This window comes from Columba livia, unplaced genomic scaffold (assembly GCF_036013475.1).
Source record: "Columba livia isolate bColLiv1 breed racing homer unplaced genomic scaffold, bColLiv1.pat.W.v2 Scaffold_2019, whole genome shotgun sequence".
Taxonomy (NCBI): domain Eukaryota; kingdom Metazoa; phylum Chordata; class Aves; order Columbiformes; family Columbidae; genus Columba; species Columba livia.
This window is the reverse complement of record NW_027043177.1, coordinates 1-19444: the sequence shown is the minus strand read 5'-3', so window position 1 is coordinate 19444 and position 19444 is coordinate 1. Positions and strand designations below refer to the sequence as shown.

Below are 19444 nucleotides of genomic sequence, written 5' to 3'. Positions count from 1 at the left end.
TTTGCAATGAGACTTCCCCCCCACCCCGGGGCTGGGGACTCTGGGGAGTGTTTGTGGTCCCTGGGAGGATTTGGGGGGCTGGGGGGGGGGCGCTATAGGGGATTTGGGGGGCCATGGGGAGGTTGGGGGGGCTATGGGGGTCTATGGGGAGGTTGGGGGGCTATAGGGGATTTGGGGCACTCTGGGGGTCTAGGGGAGAGTTGGGGAGCTATAGGGGATTTGGGGGGCTCTGGGAGTCTAGGGGGGGATTGGTGGGCTATAGGGGATTTGGGGGGCTCTGGGGGTCTATGGGGGTATTAAGGGGGGATTTGGGGGGCCATGGGGGGTGCAGGCCCGTGTCTCACCGTGTCCCCCAGCTGGTCCTGCTGCTGGTGTCGATGTTCCTGGTCAGGAACCTGGACCCCGACTACGAGAAGCTGCTGCGGGGGCTGTGAGGGGGGGACGGGCCGGGGGGGAACCGGGGCCCGAGTGTCTGATCTCCCGCCGCTGCCGGGAAATAAACGCGGCTGGAACACGAACCGGGACGGGGACACTAACGGGAGCGGGACCGGGACGGGGACACTGAAGGGAGCGGGATGGGATGGGGACACTGAAGGGAGCGGGACGGGGACACAAACCCGCCGCCACCACCGACCCCTCCGTCTGCGTGAGGCGGCGCTCGCCCCGCCCCTTTTTATAGGAGGCGGGAACGGCTCGCGCTAGGCCACGCCCCTTTCCTCGCCCCGTTCCCCTTTTGGGCGGGAAAAGCTCGCGCCCGGCCCCGCCCCCCGGCGCTGTGAGGAGACCGCGGCCCGTCGGGCGCCCCCGTGTCCTCCCATATCCCTCCCTGTCCCCCTGTGTCCCCCCATCCCCTTCCGTGTCCCCTCTGTCCCCCCCCATATCCCCCCGTGACCCCCCGTTTTCCCCCACATATCCCCCCCGTGTCCCCCCATATCCCCCCGTGTCCCCCATGTCCACCCAGCAGCCCCACAGTCCCGGGGGGGCTGAGGCCCCACAGCCACCGTCCCCCAGTGGGTACCGAGTGGGGTGGAGTTTGGGGGTCAAATGAGGGACCCCCCCCCGTGACCCCCAAACTGTCCCCAGCCCAGGGCGGCTCCACCGAGGAGTTCGTGCTCAGCTGCACCTTCGCTGCCTGCGACCCCCAGCAAACAGGTACCGGGGGTCCCCAGGCACCCCCTGACCCCCCCCCAGGGGCAGGGTAACCATGGGGGGGTCACCAGGCACCCTCTGACCCCCTGACAGGGTCACGGTGACCATGGGGGTCCCCAGGCACCCCCTGACCCCCCCACAGGGGCACGGTGACCATGGGGGTCCCCAAGAACCCCCTGCCCCTCCCCCCCCCCCCCCAGACACAGGGTGACCATGGGGGGGTCCCCAGGCACCCTCTGACCCCCCCACAGGGGCAGGGTGACTATGGGGGTCCCCAACTACCCCCTGACCCCCCCCCCCAGACACAGGGTGACCGTGGGGGGTCACCAGACACCCTCTGACCCCCCCCACAGGGGCACGGTGACCATGGGGGTCCCCAAGAACCCCCTCCCCCCCCCCCCCAGACACAGGGTGACCATGGGGGGGTCACCAGGCACCCTCTGACCCCCTGACAGGGTCACGGTGACCATGGGGGTCCCCAGGCACCCCCTGACCCCCCCACAGGGATAGAGTGACCATGGGGGTCCCCAACTACCCCCTGACCCCCCCCTAGGGACAGGGTGACTTTGGGGGGTCACCAGGCACCCTCTGACCCCCCCACAGGGACAGGGTGACTATGGGGGTCCCCAGGCACCCCCTGACCCCCCCACAGGGACAGGGTGACATGGGGGTCCCCAAGCAACCCCTGACCCCCCCAGACACAGGGTGACCATGGGGGGGTCACCATGAGGGACAGGGTGATCATGGGGGTGTCCATGGGTCCCCCACATCCTGACCCCCCCAGTTTGATCCCCAGCCGGCACATGGTTCAGTACCTGATGGACGGGGTGTCTGGGGGTGTCCATGGGGGTGTCACCCGTTTTGTCCCCCCAGGAACGGTCCCATCCCAGCACGTGGTTTGGTACCTGATGGGGTGTCTGGGGGTGTCCCCCCCATTTTTTCCCCAGGGATGATCCCAGTGCATCGTGTGCTTTGGTACCCAGTGGGGGGTCCCCCATTTTGTCCCCTGTTCTGTCCCCAGGAAGGGTCCCAGCCCATCGTGTCATTCAGTACCTGATGGGGTGTTTTGTCCCCTGTTGTCCCCAGGGGTGGTCCCAGCGCACCGTGTGGTCCAGTCCCTGTTGTCCCCTGATGTCCCCTGTTGTCCCCAGGGGTGGTCCCAGTGCACTGTGTGGTCTGGTCCCTGATGTCCCCTGTTGTCCCCTTTGTCCCCAGGGGTGGTCCCAGCGCACTGTGTGGTCTGGTCCCTGATGTCCCCTGTTGTCCCCTTTGTCCCCAGGGGTGGTCCCAGCGCAGCGCGTGGTCTGGTCCCTGATGTCCCCTGATGTCCCCTTTGTCCCCAGGGGTGGTCCCAGCGCAGCGCGTGGTCCGGTACCTGATGTCCCCTGATGTCCCCTGATGTCCCCTTTGTCCCCAGGGGTGGTCCCAGCGCACTGTGTGGTCTGGTCCCTGATGTCCCCTGATGTCCCCTGTTGTCCCCTTTGTCCCCAGGGGTGGTGCCAGTGCTCCGTGTGGTCTGGTCCCTGATGTCCCCTGTTGTCCCCAGGGGTGGTCCCAGCCCAGTGCATGGTTCAGTCCCTGTTGTCCCCTGTTGTCCCCAGGGGTGGTCCCAGCGCAGCGCGTGGTCCGGTCCCTGATGTCCCCTGATGTCCCCTTTGTCCCCAGGGGTGGTCCCAGCGCAGCGCGTGGTCCGGTCCCTGATGTCCCCTTTGTCCCCAGGGGTGGTCCCAGCCCAGTGCATGGTTCAGTCCCTGTTGTCCCCTGTTGTCCCCAGGGGTGGTCCCAGCGCACTGTGTGGTCTGGTCCCTGATGTCCCCTGATGTCCCCTTTGTCCCCAGGGGTGGTCCCAGCGCACTGTGTGGTCCGGTCCCCGATGTCCCCTGATGTCCCCTTTGTCCCCAGGGGTGGTCCCAGCGCAGCGCGTGGTCCGGTCCCTGATGTCCCCTGATGTCCCCTGTTGTCCCCTTTGTCCCCAGGGGTGGTGCCAGTGCTCCGTGTGGTCCGGTCCCTGATGTCCCCTGATGTCCCCTGTTGTCCCCAGGGGTGGTCCCAGCGCAGCGCGTGGTCTGGTCCCTGATGTCCCCTGATGTCCCCTGTTGTCCCCTTTGTCCCCAGGGGTGGTCCCAGTGCACTGTGTGGTCCGGTCCCTGATGTCCCCTGATGTCCCCTTTGTCCCCAGGGGTGGTCCCAGCGCAGCGCGTGGTCCGGTCCCTGATGTCCCCTGATGTCCCCTGTTGTCCCCTTTGTCCCCAGGGGTGGTGCCAGTGCTCCGTGTGGTCCGGTCCCTGATGTCCCCTGATGTCCCCTGTTGTCCCCAGGGGTGGTCCCAGCGCAGCGCGTGGTCCGGTCCCTGATGTCCCCTGATGTCCCCTGTTGTCCCCAGGGGTGGTCCCAGCGCAGCGCGTGGTCCGGTCCCTGATGTCCCCTGATGTCCCCTTTGTCCCCAGGGGTGGTCCCAGCGCAGCGCGTGGTCCGGTACCTGCGGGCGCTCACCGGGCAGCGTGAGGCCGCGCAGCTGCGGGGGCTGCTCCGCATGCTGGACCCCGCGGCCACCGGCGCCGCGCTGGACTGGCCACGGTTCAGGGACGTCATGAGGGAATGGATCACAGCCTGCAGGACGGACAGGTGGACAGACACGGGGACAGGGACAGGGGGACAGGACAGGATAAGGGGACAGGGCTGGACTGGCCACGGTTCAGGGACGTCATGAGGGAATGGATCACAGCCTGCAGGACGGACAGGTGGACAGACATGGGGACAGGGACAGGGACAGGGGGACAGGACAGGACTGGCCACGGTTCAGGGACGTCATGAAGGAATGGATCACAGCCTGCAGGACGGACAGGTGGACAGACATGGGGACAGGGACAGGGACAGGGGGACAGGACAGGATAAGGGGACAGGGCTGGACTGGCCACGGTTCAGAGACGTCATGAGGGAATGGATCACAGCCTGCAGGACGGACAGGTGGACAGACCTGGTGGGATATGGGGACACCTCTAGGGATGAGGGACAGGGGACATGGGGACAGGGACAGGTCAGGGGGTGAGGAACATGGGGACATGGGGACAGGGAGACTTGGGAACAGGGGACAGCTCAGGGGGTGAGTGACATGGGGATGCAGGGGTGGGGGACATGGTGACATGGTGTCACTGTCCCCAGCAGCCACCAGGTCCTGTCCTGTGCCTGAGGGGACACGGGGTGACACGGGGTGACACAGGGTGACTCTGGTGACACTGTCCCTGTCCCCAGGGCAGGACAGAGGGAAAGGGACAGGGGGACAGGAACAGGGATGGGGGAAAGGGACAGGGGGACATGGGGGACAAGGGGACATGGGACAGGGGGACATGGGGGACAAGGGGGACAAGGGGGACAAGGGACAGGGGGACAAAGGGACAGGGAGACAAGACAGGGGGGAAGGAACAGGGACAGGACAGGACAGGACAGGACAGGACAGGAGGACAGGGACAGGGGATAGGACAGGGGGACATGGATGGGGACAGGGACAAGGGGACAGGGACAGGGAGAACGGGAACAGAGACAAGTGGGACATGGGGACAGGGACAAGGGAGATGGGAAAGGGACAGGGGGACAGGGACAAGGAGGACAGGGACAGGGGATAGGACAGAGGGACAGGGACAAGGGGACAGGGGGACAGGTCAGTACCAGGGGTCTGGGTGACAGGGGGCCAGGGCCAGCTGGGTGACAAGGGGGACACCGCAGTTCCCGTGTCACAACCCCCGTCCTGTCCCCAGTGGCTGTGGCCTCGCCGAGGAGCGCGACGTGGCGGCCGGTGACCTGGGCCTGGCGCTGGCAGGTGGGTGACACGCTGGATGGACGGACACACAGACAGACAGACAGACAGACAGACAGACAGACAGACGCCAACCCCCCCATGCCCGTCCCACAGCCGGTGAAGGACGCGCGGCCACCGCGCAGCCCGAGGGTGACGGTGACAGCGACGACGCGGCCAGCGCGTGAGTGCCGGGAGGGGACATGCAGGGACACCCCGTGTCACCAGTGTCACCCTGTGTCACCAGAGTCACCCCGTGTCACCCCGTGTCCCCTTGGGTGAGGGCCAGGACCTGGCGGCTGCTGGGGACAGTGACACCATGTCCCCGTGTCCCTCACCCCTGTGTCTCCTGCCCCTGTCCCTCACACTCGGAGCTGTCCCATGTCCCCATGACCCCTGTCCCTATGTCCCTTGTCCCTGTTCCTCACCCCCTGCCCTGTCCCATGTCCCCATGTCCCCTGTCCTTGTCCCATGTCTCCATGTCCCCTGTCCCTCACCCCCCTGACCTGTCCCTGTCCCATGTCCCCTGTCCCCATGTCCCTCACCCCCTGACCTGTCCCTGTGCCCATGTCCCCTGTCCCTTGTCCTTGCCCCATGTCCCCATGTCCCCATGTCCCCTGTCCCTCAGCCCCTGACCTGTCCCTGTCCCCATGTCCCCTGTCCCTTTGTTTGTCACCCCCCTGACCTGTCCCTGTCCCATGTCCCCTGTCCCCATGTCCCTCACCCCCTGACCTGTCCCTGTGCCATGTCCCCATGTCCCTTGTCCTTGCCCCATGTCCCCATGTCCCCTGTCCCTCAGCCCCTGACCTGTCCCTGTCCCTGTCCCCATGTCCCCTGTCCCTCACCCCCCTGACCTGTCCCTGTCCCATGTCCCCATGTCCCTTGTCCTTCACCCCCTGACCTGTCCCTGTCCCATGTCCCCATGTTCCTGTCCCCATGCCCCTCACCCCCTGACCTGTCCCCGTCCCCATGTCCCCTGTCCGTCCGTCTGTCCGTCCGTGTGCAGCGAGGCCGCGGGGCTGCGCAGCCGCGCCGAGCGCTTGGCCGAGCGCAACGAGAAGCTGCAGCGGGAGCTGGAGGTGGCCGAGGAGACCAACGCCAGGCTGGAGCAGGAGACACAGCGGCTGCGGGGACACCTGCGCGGGTGAGGGACAGGGACATGGGACATGGGGACATGGGGACACCTGCGCGGGTGAGGGACAGGGACATGGGGACACAGGGACATGGGGACACCTGCGCGGGTGAGGGACAGGGACATGGGGACAGAGGGACAGGGGACATGGGGACACCTGCGCGGGTGAGGGACAGGGACATGGGGACACCTGCGCGGGTGAGGGACAGGGACATGGGGACAGAGGGACAGGGGACATGGGGACACCTGCGCGGGTGAGGGACAGGGACATGGGGACAGAGGGACAGGGGACATGGGGACACCTGCGCGGGTGAGGGACAGGGACATGGGGACACAGGGACATGGGGACACCTGCGCGGGTGAGGGACAGGGACATGGGGACAGAGGGACATGGGGACACCTGCGCGGGTGAGGGACAGGGACATGGGGACAGAAGGACATGGGGACACCTGCGCGGGTGAGGGACAGGGACATGGGGACAGAGGGACATGGGGACACCTGCGCGGGTGAGGGACAGGGACACGGGGACAGAGGGACATGGGGACACCTGCGGGGGTGAGGGACAGGGACATGGGGACAGAGGGACATGGGGACACCTGCGCGGGGTGAGGGACAGGGTCATGGGGACAGAGGGACAGGGGACATGGGGACACCTCTGGGGGTGAGGGACAGGGACATGGGGACAGAGGGACAGGGGACAGGGGACATGGGGACACCTGCGGGGGTGAGGGACAGGGGACATGGGGACACCTCTGGGGGTGAGGGACATGGGACATGGGGACAGGGGACATGGGGACAGGGGACATGGGGACACCTGCGGGGGTGAGGGACAGGGGACAGGGTCATGGGGACACCTCCAGGGGTGAGGGACAGGGGACATGGGACATGGGGACATAGGGACAGGGGACATGGGGACACCTCCGGGGGTGAGGGACAGGGGACATGGGGACAGGGGACATGGGGACATAGGGACAGGGGACATGGGGACACCTCCGGGGGTGAGGGACAGGCGACATAGGGACAGGGGACATGGGGACATAGGGACAGGGGACATGGGGACACCTCCGGGGATGAGGGACAAGGGACATGGGGACAGGGACAGGTCAGGGGGTGAGGAACATGGGGACAGGGAGACTTGGGAACAGGGGACAGCTCAGGGGGGTGAGTGACATGGGGATGCAGGGGTGGGGGACATGGTGACATGGTGTCACTGTCCCCAGCAGCCACCAGGTCCTGTCCTGTGCCTGAGGGGACACAGGGTGACTCTGGTGACACTGTCCCTGTCCCCAGCAGCCAGCAGGCGCTGTCCCTGGCCCGTGTCACCTCCGAGGAGCTGCAGGAGCTCAGGACCGTGGCCAAGAGGCTGCAGGAGAAGGACCAGGAGCTGTGGGGACACCTGCGGCACCTGGTGAGGGGACACGGGGACATGGGGACATGGGAACACAAGGACACAGGAACATGGGGACACCCCTGAGCACCCTGACCCCACCTGGGGAGGTGACACAAGGACACGGGGACATCCCTGAGCACCCTGACCCCACCTGGGGAGGGGACATGGGGACATGGGGACACCCCTGAGCACAGTGACCCCACCTGGGGAGGAGACACGGGGACATGGGGACACCCCTGAGCACCCTGACCCCACCTGGGGAGGGGACAAGGGGACATGGGGACACCCCTGAGCACAGTGACCCCACCTGGGGAGGGGACACGGGGACATGGGGACACCCCTGAGCACAGTGACCCCACCTGGGGAGGGGACATGGGGACACCCCTGAGCACAGTGACCCCACCTGGGGAGGAGACACGGGGACATGGGGACACCCCTGAGCACCCTGACCCCACCTGGGGAGGGGACACGGGGACATGGGGACACCCCTGAGCACAGTGACCCCACCTGGGGAGGGGACACGGGGACATGGGGACACCCCTGAGCACCCTGACCCCACCTGGGGAGGGGACATGGGGACATGGGGACACCCCTGAGCACAGTGACCCCACCTGGTGTCCCCCCCCCAGGAGAAGGAGCAGCAGAACCTGCATGGGCGGGTGGACGAGCTGCAGGAGGAGGTGAGGGGACAATGGGGACACTGCGGGGCACTGGGTTGACACTGGGGACAGGGGGGGACACGGGGTGACACGGGGGGGACACAGGGGATGGGGGGGACACTGGGCGGGATGCTGGGGACAGGGGGGTGACACGGGGGGGGTGACATGGGGCCAGTGTCACCGTGTCCCCAGGGCCAGTGTCACCGTGTCTCCGTCTGTCCCCAGAACCAGCGCCTGGTGGCTGAGGGACAGGGGTGACACAGAGAGTGACCCAGGGGCCAAGGGGTGACACGGGGGGTGACACAGGGGGTGACCCAGGGGCCAGGGGGTGACACGGGGGGTGACCCAGGGGCCAGGGGGTGACACAGGGGGTGACACGGGGGATAGGAGGTGACATGGGGGGTGACCAGGGCCAGTGTCACTGTGTCTGTTGGTCCCATAGCCAGCGGCTGGTGGCCAAGGGACAGGGGGTGACATGGAGGTGACATGGGGGTGACCAGGGCCAGTGTCACGGTGTCCGTCCGTCTGTCCCAGAGCCAGCGGCTGGCGGCCGAGGGGCAGCAGCTGCAGCCGCAGGTGCGGGCGCTGGGGGCCGAGCTGACCTGGCTGCAGGTGAGTGTGGCTCCTTAACGAGGGGGGGCCCGACCCCCCCGCACCCCCTGGGGACACCGGTGACCCCCCCCATGTCCCCATGTCCCCCCCCTGTCCCCCCAGGCCCAGCTTGGCTCCTGCTCCGCACAGCTCTCGGCACAGGACCTGGCGCTGGCACAGGTGAGTGTGGGATGGGGGGGTCACCCCAATTCAGGGGAGACCCCCCTGACTCCCCCAAGAACCCCCCCAATTGAGGGGAGATCCCCCTGACCCCCCCTGACCTCCCAGACCCCCCTCAAGATCCCCATGACCCCCCCAGACCCCTCTGATCCCCCTGACCCCTCCAGAACCCCCAGACCCCTCTGACCCCCCCAAGACTCCTGACACCCCGACTCCTCTGACCCCCCCCGAACTCCCATGACCCCCTGACCTCCTCTGACCCCCCAGACCCCCATAACCCCCCTGAACCCCCCAAGACCCCCATGACCCCCCCTGACCCCCCCAGGCCGCCCAGCGTGAGCAGGAGCTCAGGACCCAGCTGGGCAAGCACGAGCGGGGGCTGCAGGTACGGGGGGTCCCCTGCACCCCCCACCCCCACCCCGGCCATGGGGTGACATGGAGGGGTGACATGGGGTGACACCCCCCCCAAACCCTGTGTCCCCCCCGCCAGGAGCTGCAGCTGCAGACGACACGGCTCCAGCAGCAGCTGGGACAGATGGGGGACAAGTGGGACATGTGAGTGGGGATGTGGGGACACAGGGCCATGAGGGGACATGGGGGGGACACCTGGGGACACTGTGGCCCCCCCTCAAGCTCATGTTCCTCACACAGGCGGCCCTGGGCCCCCCCCGGGAAAGGTGACAACGTCCTGGGGCAGCCGCTGGGGGATGAGATCGAGGAGTGTGGGGTGAGGGGACACGGATAGGGACAGGGGGACAGGGGACAAGGGGGGACAAGGGGACATGGGGACAAGGGGACATGGGGGACAGGGGGACAGGGGAATGTGGGGGATGGGGGACATGGGGATATGGGGACATGGGAACATGGGGACAGGGAGACATGGGGACAGGGGGATATGGGGGACATGGGGACAAGGGGGGACAAGAGGACATGGGGACATGGGGACAAGGGGGGACGAGGGGGGACAGGGGGTATGTGGGACATGGGGACAGTGGGGAGTGGGGGTTGGGGGACAGGGGGACATGGGGACAGAGGAATATGGGGGACATGGGGACAGGGGGAGGTGGAGACAGGGGGATGTGGGGGACGGGGGACATGGAGATATGGGGACATGGGAACATGGGGACAGGGAGACATGGGGACAGGGGGACATGGAGATATGGGGACAGGGAGACATGGGGACAAGGGGACATGGGGACAGGGGGACGTGGGGACAGGGGGACGTGGGGACAGGGGGACGTGGGGACACTCCTGACGACCCCTCCCCACAGCTCCAGCCAGGGACAGGGGACAGCACCGGGGACAGAGAGGGGACAGCAGGGGACACGGAGGGGACAGCAGGGGACAGGCACAGGTAGGATGGCAGCTCTGCCCCATGGCTCCTGTCCCCTCTGTCCCCACAGCTCCTGTGTCCCCTCTGTCCCCACGGCTCCTGTCCCCTCTGTCCCCCCACAGGCCCCTGGCACTGTCACCGTCCCCGCGGCTGTTGTCACCGTCCCCACAGTTGTTGTCACCGTCCCCGCGGGTGCTGCTGGCGCTGCCACCACCCCCGGGGCCACCGTCCCCATCTCCAGTGTCCCCGATGTCCCCAGTGCTGTCCCTGTTGTCCCTGCTGCTGCTCCTGTCCCTGTCCCTGCTCTGCCTCCTGCCCCCCCGGCCCGGCCCCCGCAGGGCGCCCCCCCAGTGACCACCAGTACAGACCAGTTCAGCCCAGTTATAGCCCCCCCAGTACAGACCAGTTCAGCCCAGTTATAGCCCCACCAGTAATCACCAGTAAAGCCCAGTTACAGCCCCCCCAGTAACCACCAGTACAGACCAGTTCAGCCCAGTTATAGCCCCACCAGTACAAACCAGTAAAGCCCAGTTACTGCCCCCCCAGTAACCACCAGTACAGACCAGTTCAGCCCAGTTACAGCCCCACCAGTACAAACCAGTTCAGCCCAGTTACAGCCCCCCCAGTAACCACCAGTACAGACCAGTTCAGCCCAGTTACAGCCCCACCAGTACAAACCAGTTCAGCCCAGTTACAGCCCCCCCAGTAACCACCAGTACAAACCAGTTCAGCCCAGTTACAGCCCCACCAGTACAAACCAGTTCAGCCCAGTTATAGCCCCCCCAGTACAGACCAGTTCAGCTCAGTTATAGCCTCCCCAGTACAAACCAGTTCAGCCCAGTTACTGCCCCCCCCAGTACAAACCAGTTCAGCCCAGTTACCGCCTCCCCCAGTACAAACCAGTTCAGCCCAGTTACAGCCCCCCAGTAACCACCAGTAACCACCAGTACAGACCAGTTACAGCCCCCCAAGTACAGACCAGTTCAGACCAGTTACAGCCCCCAGTAACCACCAGTTCAGCCAAGTTGCACCCCCCCCAGTAACCACCAGTAACCACCAGTACAGACCAGTTACAGCCCCCCAAGTACAGACCAATTCAGCCCAGTTACAGCCCCCCCAGTACAAACCAGTTCAGCCCAGTTATAGCCCCCCCAGTACAAACCAGTTCAGCCCAGTTACTGCCCCCCCAGTACAGACCAGTTCAGCCCAGTTACTGCCCCCCCAGTACAAACCAGTTCAGCCCAGTTACCGCCTCCCCCAGTACAAACCAGTTCAGCCCAGTTACAGCCCCCCAGTAACCACCAGTAACCACCAGTACAGACCAGTTACAGCCCCCCAAGTACAGACCAATTCAGCCCAGTTACAGCCCCCCCAGTACAAACCAGTTCAGCCCAGTTATAGCCCCCCCAGTACAAACCAGTTCAGCCCAGTTACAGCCCCCCCCAGTACAAACCAGTTCAGCCCAGTTACAGCCCCCCCAGTACAAACCAGTTACAGCCCCACCAGTTACAGCCCCCCCAGTAACTACCAGTAAAGACCAGTTGAGTCCCATGGTTCCAGTCTGCTGTGCCGCATCCCAGTTCATCCCAGTTCCCCCCCACCCCAAACCAGTCTGAGTCTCAATGTCTCAATGACACGTTTATGTCCCCGGGGGGCCCGATCCTGTGGCAGCTCAGCCAGCCTGGGTGGGGGTGGAGGTGGGATGAGGACCCAGGCGTCCGGGCAGCCCCATACCCTGCCCCCCCCCGGACCCGAGTCTGTCCCCCCAGTGCCCCCAGTGTCCCTCCAGTTCCCTCCCAGTGTTGCCCAGTGTCCCCCCAGTGCACCCCAGTACCCCCCTCAGTGCCCCCAGTGTCTCCCCAGTTCCCCCAGTACTCCCAGTTTCCCCCCGCCTGTGCTCCCAGTTCCCCTCCTCCAGTTCCTCCCAGTGCTCCCAGTTCCCTCCCCAAGTCCACCCCAGTCCCCCCAGTGCTCCCAGTGTCCCCCCAGTTCACCCCAAGAACCCTCCCCAGTGCCCCCAGTTCCCTCCCCCAGTCCCCCCAGTGCTCCCAGTTCCCCCCTCCAGTTCCCCCCCTCAGTGTCCCCCATTGCTCCCAGTTGCCCCAGTCCCCCCAGTGCCTCCCCAGTTCCCCCCCCAGTTCTCCCAGTCCCCCCAGTTCCCACCTGCGCTCGCAGGCGCCTCCTCAGGCCCCACGCGGCCGCCAGGACCCCCAGGCCCCCCCCGACCCCCCCCAGCAGGAGCAGCCCGTGGGGGGGGGGTGAGGGGGGGGCGGGAGCCCCCAAACGCTGGGGGGGGGGAGGGGCGCTCGCAGGGGGGGCTGCGGAGAAACGGGGGGGTCAGGGGGGTCACCCCTCCATTGGGGGGGTCCCCTCAATTGGGGGGGTCGGGGGGGGTCACCCCTCAATTGCGGGTCTCAGGTGGGGTCAGGGGGGTCATGGGGGGGTCAGGGGGGGAACCCCTCAATTGGGGGGGTCAGGGGGTCACCCTTCAATTGGGGGTCCCGGGGGGGTCAGGGGGGGATCCCCTCAATTGGGGGGGCCAGGGGGTCATGGGGGATTTATGGGGGATCAGGGGGGTCTCCCCTCAATTGGGGGGGTCAGGGGGTTCAGGGGGGTCTCAGGGGGTCACAGGGTGATGGGGGGGTCTCCCCTCAATTGGGGGGGCCAGGGGGTCACCGGGGGATTTATGGGGGGGTCAGGGGGGTCTCAGGGTGTCTTGTCTGGGGGGGGGTCACCTGTGTGGCAGCGCAGGCGGGCGCAGGTGGGGAAGTGGGGGGGTCGGTGGCGCAGCCCCCCCCAGCTGCTGCACCAGCGTCTCCAGCACCCGCGACACGTTCACCGGGCGCAGCCGCACGCAGCCCTGGGGGTCCTGGGGTACGGGGTTGGGGGGGGGGGGTCACCATGGCCCCCCCAAACCCCCAGAACCCCCCCCAAACCCACAGGTACCTCCCTGGGACACCCAAACCCCCCAGGACCCCCCCACTCTCCCCCCAAAACCCACAGGGACCCCCCCAACCCCCCCAAATCTCCCCCTGGGACCCCCAACCCCCCCCCCCCAAACCCACAGGGACCTCCCTGGGACCCCCAAACCTCCCAGGACCCCCCACTCTCCCCCCAAAACCCACAAGGACCTCCCCAATCCCCCCAAATCCTCTCCGGGGACCCCCCAAGCCCCCAGAACCCCCAACCCCCCCCCAGAAGACACAGGGACCCCCCCCCCAAGAACCCCCAAATCCCCCCCGGACCCTTGAGAACCCCAGGGTCCCCTAATCCCCCCCAGAATGACCTTGGGTCGCCCTGAGACCCCCCCTAGGGTCCTCAGACCCCCCCTGAGACCTCCAGAATGACATTGGACTCCCCTAAATCCCCCCAGACCCCCATTGCAACAAGATCCCCCCCCCCCCCCGAATTACCCTGATGTCCCCATAACCCCCTGAGACCCCTCCCCAGTATTACCTTGTACCCCCCCCGAGACGCCCCCCATTGCACCAAGACCCACCCCCCCCCCCTGCCCAGAGCCCTCCAAACCCCTTTGAGACCCCCCCACTGCACTGAGACCCCCCCAGAATTACCTTGGACCCCCCAAACCCCCCAGACCCCTTTGAGACTCCCCCATTGCACCAAGACCCCTCACCCAGAATTACCACAGAGCCCCCTGAGACCCCCCAGAATTACCTTGGACCCCCAGAGCCCCCCCCCAGAGCCCCCCAAACCCCCTGAGACCCCCCCCCCCCCGAATGGCCCTGGACCCCCCAAACCCCCCCAGACCCCCAGAATGACCTTGGACCCTCCCTGAGACGCCCCCCCCCAAATGCTGCCCCCCCCACCTGTATGTGACAGTGTGTGACGAAGCTCAGCTGGGCGACCAAGCGCTGAACCCGGGGGGCCAGGGACCCCCCCGCCACCCCCCCCCATGTGCTGCAGCGCCCGCAGCCCGAAGTGCAGCCCCCACAGGTCCCCGCATGACACGTCCTGGGGGGGACACGGGGACAATGGGGACACATGGGGGGGACACGGGTCAGGGGGGACATGGGGATATGGGGGACATGGGGGGACAATGGGGGATATGGGGACATGGGGGATATGGGGGGACAATGGGGGATGTGGGGATAGGGGGGACATGGGGTTAGGGGGATGTGGCAGATATGGGGGACATAGGGGAATATGGGGGGATATGTGGGACATGGGGACAATGGGGGGGACATGGGGATTATGGGGGATGGGGGGATATGGGGACATGGGGGACATGGGGGATATGGGGGACATGGGGGGGATATGGGGACATGGGGGATATGGGGACATGGGGACATATGGGGACATAGGGGGACATGGGGATATAGGGGGACATGGGGGGATATGGGGGGTATGTGGGACATGGGGGGGATATGGGGACATGGGGGGGATATGGGGAGGACATGGACATGGGGGGATATGGGGGACAATGGGGGATATGGGGACATGGGGGGGATATGGGGAGGACATGGACATGGGGGATATGGGGGGGACAATGGGGGATGTGGGGATAGGGGGGACATGGGGTTAGGGGGATGTGGCAGATATGGGGGACATAGGGGGATATGGGGGGATATGGGGGACATGGGGACAATGGGGGGACATGGGCACAATGGGGGGACATAGGGATTATGGGGGATGGGGGGGATATGGGGACATGGGGGACATATGGGGACATGGGGATATAGGGGGACGTGGGGGGATATGGGGGGTATGTGGGACATGGGGGGGATATGGGGGACGTGGGGATATGGGGACAATGGGAGGATATGGGGGAATGGGGGACATAGGGGGACATGGGGATATAGGGGGACATGGGGATATAGGGGGACATGGGGATATAGGGGGACATGGGGGGACACATGGGGGATATGGGGGGTCGCGGGGGGGTCCCTCACCTGCTCCAGGTTGCTGGGCATCTGCACCGGGTAATCCTGGAGCAGCCACGGAACCTGGGGGGGGGCAACAATCGGGGGGGCGGGTCCCGGATTTTCGGGGGGATGTCGGATTTTTTTTGGGGGGGGGTCCCATATATTTTTTTTTGGGGGGGGGGTCTCACACAGCGCGTCCACGTGCGCGCGGAAGGTGCTTGCTGACGGGGGCTGAACTGGAACGAGCAGCAGGCGGCGGGGCGGGGCGCGCTCAGCACCAGCAGCAGCGAAACCTGGGGGGGGGGGCACCGGGCTGGGGGGGACACGGGGGACACGGGGGGACACTGGGGGGGGGGGCGGGCCGGGGGTCCCCACTTACCAGAGAGGAGGCGGGGGGGGGCGGGGTCCATGGTGGGACCGGGGGGGGGGGGAAGGAGGAAAGCGGGGACCCCCCCGGGACCCCCCCCCGGAACCGCCGCCGAAAGCGAAAGCGGCGCCGGAGTCGCGTCCGGGGAGGGGACCCAGGCGTTCGGGGAGGGAACCCAGGAGTTCGGGGAGGGGACCCAGCCTTACCCCCCCGCCCCCGCGCAGAGATCCAGGTGTTCGGGCTCCGCCCCGCCCCCCCCCCTCCGCCTCACCCCCCCGCCTGCTCGATGGACCCCACGCGTCCGGGAGGGGACCCAGGCGTCCGGGAGCCGCCCCACCCCGCAAAGGGGACCCAGGCGTCCCGGCTCCCCCGGCTCTGTTTCCCCCCCGCCCCACTCTCTCCCCCAGGGACCCAGGAGTTCGGGAGGGGACCCAGACGTCCGGGAGACTTTCCCCCCCTCGACCGCCACCAGGCAGGGACCCAGGTGTTCGGGCTCCGCCCCCCCGCTTCCCGATGGACCCAGGCGTCCGGGAGCCGCCCCACCCCGCAAAGGGACCCAAGCGTCCCGGCTCCCCCCCGCCCTGTTCCCCCCCTCACTCCCCCCCCAGCCCCTCCCTCCCCCAGGGACCCAGGCGTTCGGGAGGGGACCCAGGCGTCCGGGTTCCGCCCCCGAGCCGCTCCCTCCCCCGGCTGCCTCGAGGCCAAAGAAGGGGACCCAGGCGTCCGGGCACGTGGGTGGGGTGGGGCTAAACCACGGGGACCCGCCCCCCGGACCCCCCCCCCCAGGGAGAAACACGACACATGGGGAAGGGGGGGGTCACGTTTATTGGGGTCACAGCCGCAGGTCGGGGGGGGGGGGGGGGGGGTCACTGAGACCCCCCCCCGGGCAGCCAGAGGCTCCGGGGGCGGCTGCTCCGAAGCTCCAACTCCAGGTCAGAGCCGGGGGGGGGGTCCTGCCCCGGCCCCCCCCCCCAGGACCCCCCCTGGGACCCACACGTGGGTGACGCCCCCAAGCGAGGCCCAATCCGGCTCCTTTTGGGGGGGGGGACAGAAAAAGGGGGGTGGTCGGGGGGGTGGCCAAGGGGGAGCCCCTCATAATGGGGACCCCCCCCATAGTGGGGACACTCTATAACAGGGACACCCCTATAATGGGAGACACCCCCATGGCGGGGACACCCCCATGGCGGGGACCCCCCCATACTGGGGACACCCCCATAGCAGGGGACACCCCAATAGTGGGGTGTTCCCTATAGTGGGGACCCCCCCTCACACTCACCGGCCCCCCCCCCGCAGAGCCACAGCCCATCTGGTCGATGTCGCGACAGCGTCGTCACCCCCCTGGCCCCCCCTGGCAGCACCGACAGCGCCCCCTGGGGAGCCCGGCACCCACCAGGGCCTGGGGGGACACACAAGAGGGGGGTCGTGGGGGGTCACGGGGGACATGGGGGTCACAGGGGTCCATGTGGGTCATGGGGGACATGGGGGTCACGGGGGTCTATGGTGGGTTGTGGGGGGACCCAGGGGTCATTGGGGCCCATGGGGGGTCCCAGGGGTCCATGGGGGTCCCAGGGGTCATTGGGATCCATGTGGGTCTCAGGGGGACCCGGGGGTCCCAGGGGTCCATGTGGGTCCCAGGGTCCATGGGGGTCTCGGGGTTCAGTGGGGGTCCATGTGGGTCATGGGGGTTCATGGGGGGGTTTCAGGGGTCCATGGGAGTCTCGGGGGTCCATGGGGGTCCCGGGGTTCAATGGGGGTCCCGGGGGTTCCCAGGGTTCAATGGGGGTCCATGGGGGGTCTCAGGGGTCCATGAGGGTCCCAGGGTTCAATGGGGATCCATGGGGGTCTCGGGGGTCCATGTGGGTCCCGGGGTTCAATGGGGGTCCAGGTGGGTCCGGGGTTCAATGGGGGTCCAGGTGGTTCCCAGGGTTCAATGGGGATCCATGGGGGTCTTGGGGGTCGATGTGGGTCCCATGTGGGTCCCGGGGTTCAATGGGGGTCTCGAGGTTCAATGGGGATCCATGGGGGTCCCGGAGTTCAATGGGGGTCCCGGGGGTTCCCAGGGATCAATGGGGGTCTCGGGGTTCAATGAGGTCCATGGGGGTCTTGGGGTTCAATGGGGGTCCGGGGGGGTTCCCCACCTGCCGCAGCCGCAGGGCGGGCCCGATCCCGCCAGGGGGCGCCAGCAGCACGAGCGCGTTGCCGAGCGCGAGCACGGGAGGGAGGAGCTCCAGGGCGCGCGCCAGGGGGCGTGGCCCACCCCAGGCCACGCCCACCACGCCCAGCGGCTGCCGCGTCAGCAGGACACGCCCACCAGCCACTTCCTGCAAGGGGGAAAAACACGCCCATTCAGCCCCAAGTTCACGCCCACAAATGTTGGACCACGCCCCTTTCTGCAAAAAGGCCCCGCCCAGTCCGGGGCTCCACCCACTCTCAGGCCACGCCCACCTGCACGGCCCCGCCCATCAGCTCCACACGTGCCGCCCAGCGTAGCAGCGCCACCCGCAGGCGCCCGGTGTCACCGTTGTCACCGTCGTCACTGTCACCCCCCAGCGCCGCCGCTGCCCCCCGCAACACCTGAGCGCGGGTGGGGCCTGGGACACGCCCCCACCTGCAGGGACCCAGGTGTCCGGGAGGGACCCAGGCGTCTGGGGAACCCCAACAGGGACCCATGCGTCCGGGAGGGACCCAGGCGTCCTGGAGGGACCCAGGCGTCCGGGCCCCACCCCTCACCCCGCCCGTCGCGCCTCCTGCAGGGCGGCGGCCACCTCGGCGTCATTTGGGGGGGTCTCGGGTTCTGGGCTGGGGGGGGGAGACATAAGGTCAGAGGTCAAAGGTCAGGATCCTCAGCTGTGGGGGAGGGGCAGGAGGGGGAGGGGAGGGGCCTCACCGGCTCTCCTGCTCCAGGGGGGGTCCCTGGTGCTGGGGGAGGGTCCCAGGGGGGGCGCCCGAATTCTCGCATTGCCTGAAAGGGGGGAGGGGGAGAGGGGGGGGTCCCATCTGCACGGGGACATGCCCCTCCCCCACCCCTCCCACCTGGGTTCACCCAGACCCCCCCAAACCACCCATGTCCCCCCTCCCCCCATATCCCCCCCCCATGTCACTCTATGTCACCCGCATGTGCCCCCTCTCCCTCCTGGGTCCCTCCCGCACTCCTGGGTCCCTCCCGAACTCCTGGGTCCCCTCCCGAACTCCTGGGTCCCCTCCCGAACTCCTGGGTCCCCCTCCCGAACTCCTGGGTCCCCCCCTGAACTCCTGGGTCCCTCCCGAACTCCTGGGTCCCCTCCCTGAACTCCTGGGTCCCTCCCGAACTCCTGGGTCCCCTCCCTGAACTCCTGGGTCCCTCCTGAACTCCTGGGTCCCTCCCGAACTCCTGGGTCCCCCCCCGAACTCCTGGGTCCCCCCCCGAACTCCTGGGTCCCCTCCCGAACATCTGGGTCCCCTCCCGAACTCCTGGGTCCCCTCCCGAACTCCTGGGTCCCCTCCCGAACTCCTGGGTCCCCCCCCTGAACTCCTGGGTCCCCTCCCGAACTCCTGGGTCCCCCCCTGAACTCCTGGGTCCCTCCCGAACTCCTGGGTCCCCTCCCTGAACTCCTGGGTCCCCTCCCTGAACTCCTGGGTCCCTCCTGAACTCCTGGGTCCCTCCCGAACTCCTGGGTCCCTCCCGCACTCCTGGGTCCCCTCCCTGAACTCCTGGGTCCCCCCCCCGAACTCCTGGGTCCCCTCCCGAACATCTGGGTCCCCTCCCGAACTCCTGGGTCCCTCCCGAACTCCTGGGTCCCCTCCCGAACTCCTGGGTCCCTCCCGAACTCCTGGGTCCCTCCCGAACTCCTGGGTCCCCTCCCGAACTCCTGGGTCCCCCAAACACCTGGGTCCCCTCCCTGAACTCCTGGGTCCCCTCCCGAACTCCTGGGTCCCCCGAAATCCTGGGTCCCCTCCCTGAACTCCTGGGTCCCCTCCCGAACTCCTG

The 19444-nt window shown here is 67.4% G+C and overlaps 3 protein-coding genes across 4 annotated transcripts; 1 reads left to right on the top strand and 2 right to left on the bottom strand.

The window, feature by feature from the left end:
* The first annotated feature begins 377 nt into the window (after positions 1–377).
* KASH5 (KASH domain containing 5) lies at positions 378–11076 on the top strand. The gene is made up of 15 exons (XM_065048091.1): positions 378–430; positions 962–1152; positions 3597–3774; positions 4905–4966; positions 5060–5126; positions 5949–6086; positions 7365–7482; positions 8094–8144; positions 8658–8735; positions 8838–8894; positions 9220–9279; positions 9385–9449; positions 9546–9621; positions 10166–10248; positions 10350–11076. The coding sequence occupies exons 1-15, from the start codon at positions 378–380 to the stop codon at positions 10579–10581; spliced, it is 1509 nt and encodes a 502-aa protein (XP_064904163.1). The 3' UTR covers positions 10582–11076.
* Positions 11077–11844: 768 nt separating this feature from the next.
* On the bottom strand, positions 11845–15925 carry LOC135577944 (sterile alpha motif domain-containing protein 1-like). 2 transcript variants are annotated; one of them, XM_065048087.1, is made up of 7 exons: positions 15490–15908; positions 15301–15403; positions 15138–15192; positions 14055–14199; positions 12963–13096; positions 12391–12545; positions 11845–11908 (listed from the first exon to the last, which is right to left on the bottom strand). In XM_065048087.1, exons 1-6 carry the CDS (start codon positions 15518–15520, stop codon positions 12411–12413), a joined length of 603 nt encoding a protein of 200 aa, XP_064904159.1. In that variant the 5' UTR covers positions 15521–15908; the 3' UTR covers positions 11845–11908; positions 12391–12410. The 2 variants fall into 2 exon arrangements, with proteins under 2 accessions (XP_064904159.1, XP_064904160.1); XM_065048088.1 differs by lacking the exon at positions 12391–12545 and having other exon boundaries at positions 15490–15925.
* Positions 15926–16327: 402 nt separating this feature from the next.
* On the bottom strand, positions 16328–18489 carry LOC135577945 (betaine aldehyde dehydrogenase-like). The gene is made up of 5 exons (XM_065048090.1): positions 18365–18489; positions 18208–18276; positions 17923–18085; positions 17616–17798; positions 16328–16873 (listed from the first exon to the last, which is right to left on the bottom strand). The coding sequence occupies exons 1-5, from the start codon at positions 18472–18474 to the stop codon at positions 16808–16810; spliced, it is 591 nt and encodes a 196-aa protein (XP_064904162.1). The 5' UTR covers positions 18475–18489; the 3' UTR covers positions 16328–16807.
* Positions 18490–19444: the final 955 nt, after the last annotated feature.

Coding starts and splice junctions, on each gene's coding strand:
- KASH5 (XM_065048091.1), top strand. CDS start 378: ATGTTCCTGGTCAGGAACCTGGACCCCGACTACGAGAAGCTGCTGCGG. Junction 6,087..7,364: donor CTGCGGGGACACCTGCGCGG/GTGAGGGACAGG, acceptor CCCTGTCCCCAG/CAGCCAGCAGGCGCTGTCCC. Junction 7,483..8,093: donor GGGGACACCTGCGGCACCTG/GTGAGGGGACAC, acceptor TCCCCCCCCCAG/GAGAAGGAGCAGCAGAACCT.
- LOC135577944 (XM_065048087.1), bottom strand. CDS start 15,520: ATGGACCCCGCCCCCCCCCGCCTCCTCTCTG. Junction 15,404..15,489: donor CCCCCCCCGCCTCCTCTCTG/GTAAGTGGGGAC, acceptor CCCCCCCCCCAG/GTTTCGCTGCTGCTGGTGCT. Junction 12,546..12,962: donor CCGCCTGCGCTGCCACACAG/GTGACCCCCCCC, acceptor GTTTCTCCGCAG/CCCCCCCTGCGAGCGCCCCT.
- LOC135577945 (XM_065048090.1), bottom strand. CDS start 18,474: ATGGGACCCCCCCCTCTCCCCCTCCCCCCTTTCAGGCAATGCGAGAAT. Junction 18,277..18,364: donor CCCCTGGAGCAGGAGAGCCG/GTGAGGCCCCTC, acceptor TCCCCCCCCCAG/CCCAGAACCCGAGACCCCCC. Junction 18,086..18,207: donor CAGGAGGCGCGACGGGCGGG/GTGAGGGGTGGG, acceptor GGGTCCCTGCAG/GTGGGGGCGTGTCCCAGGCC.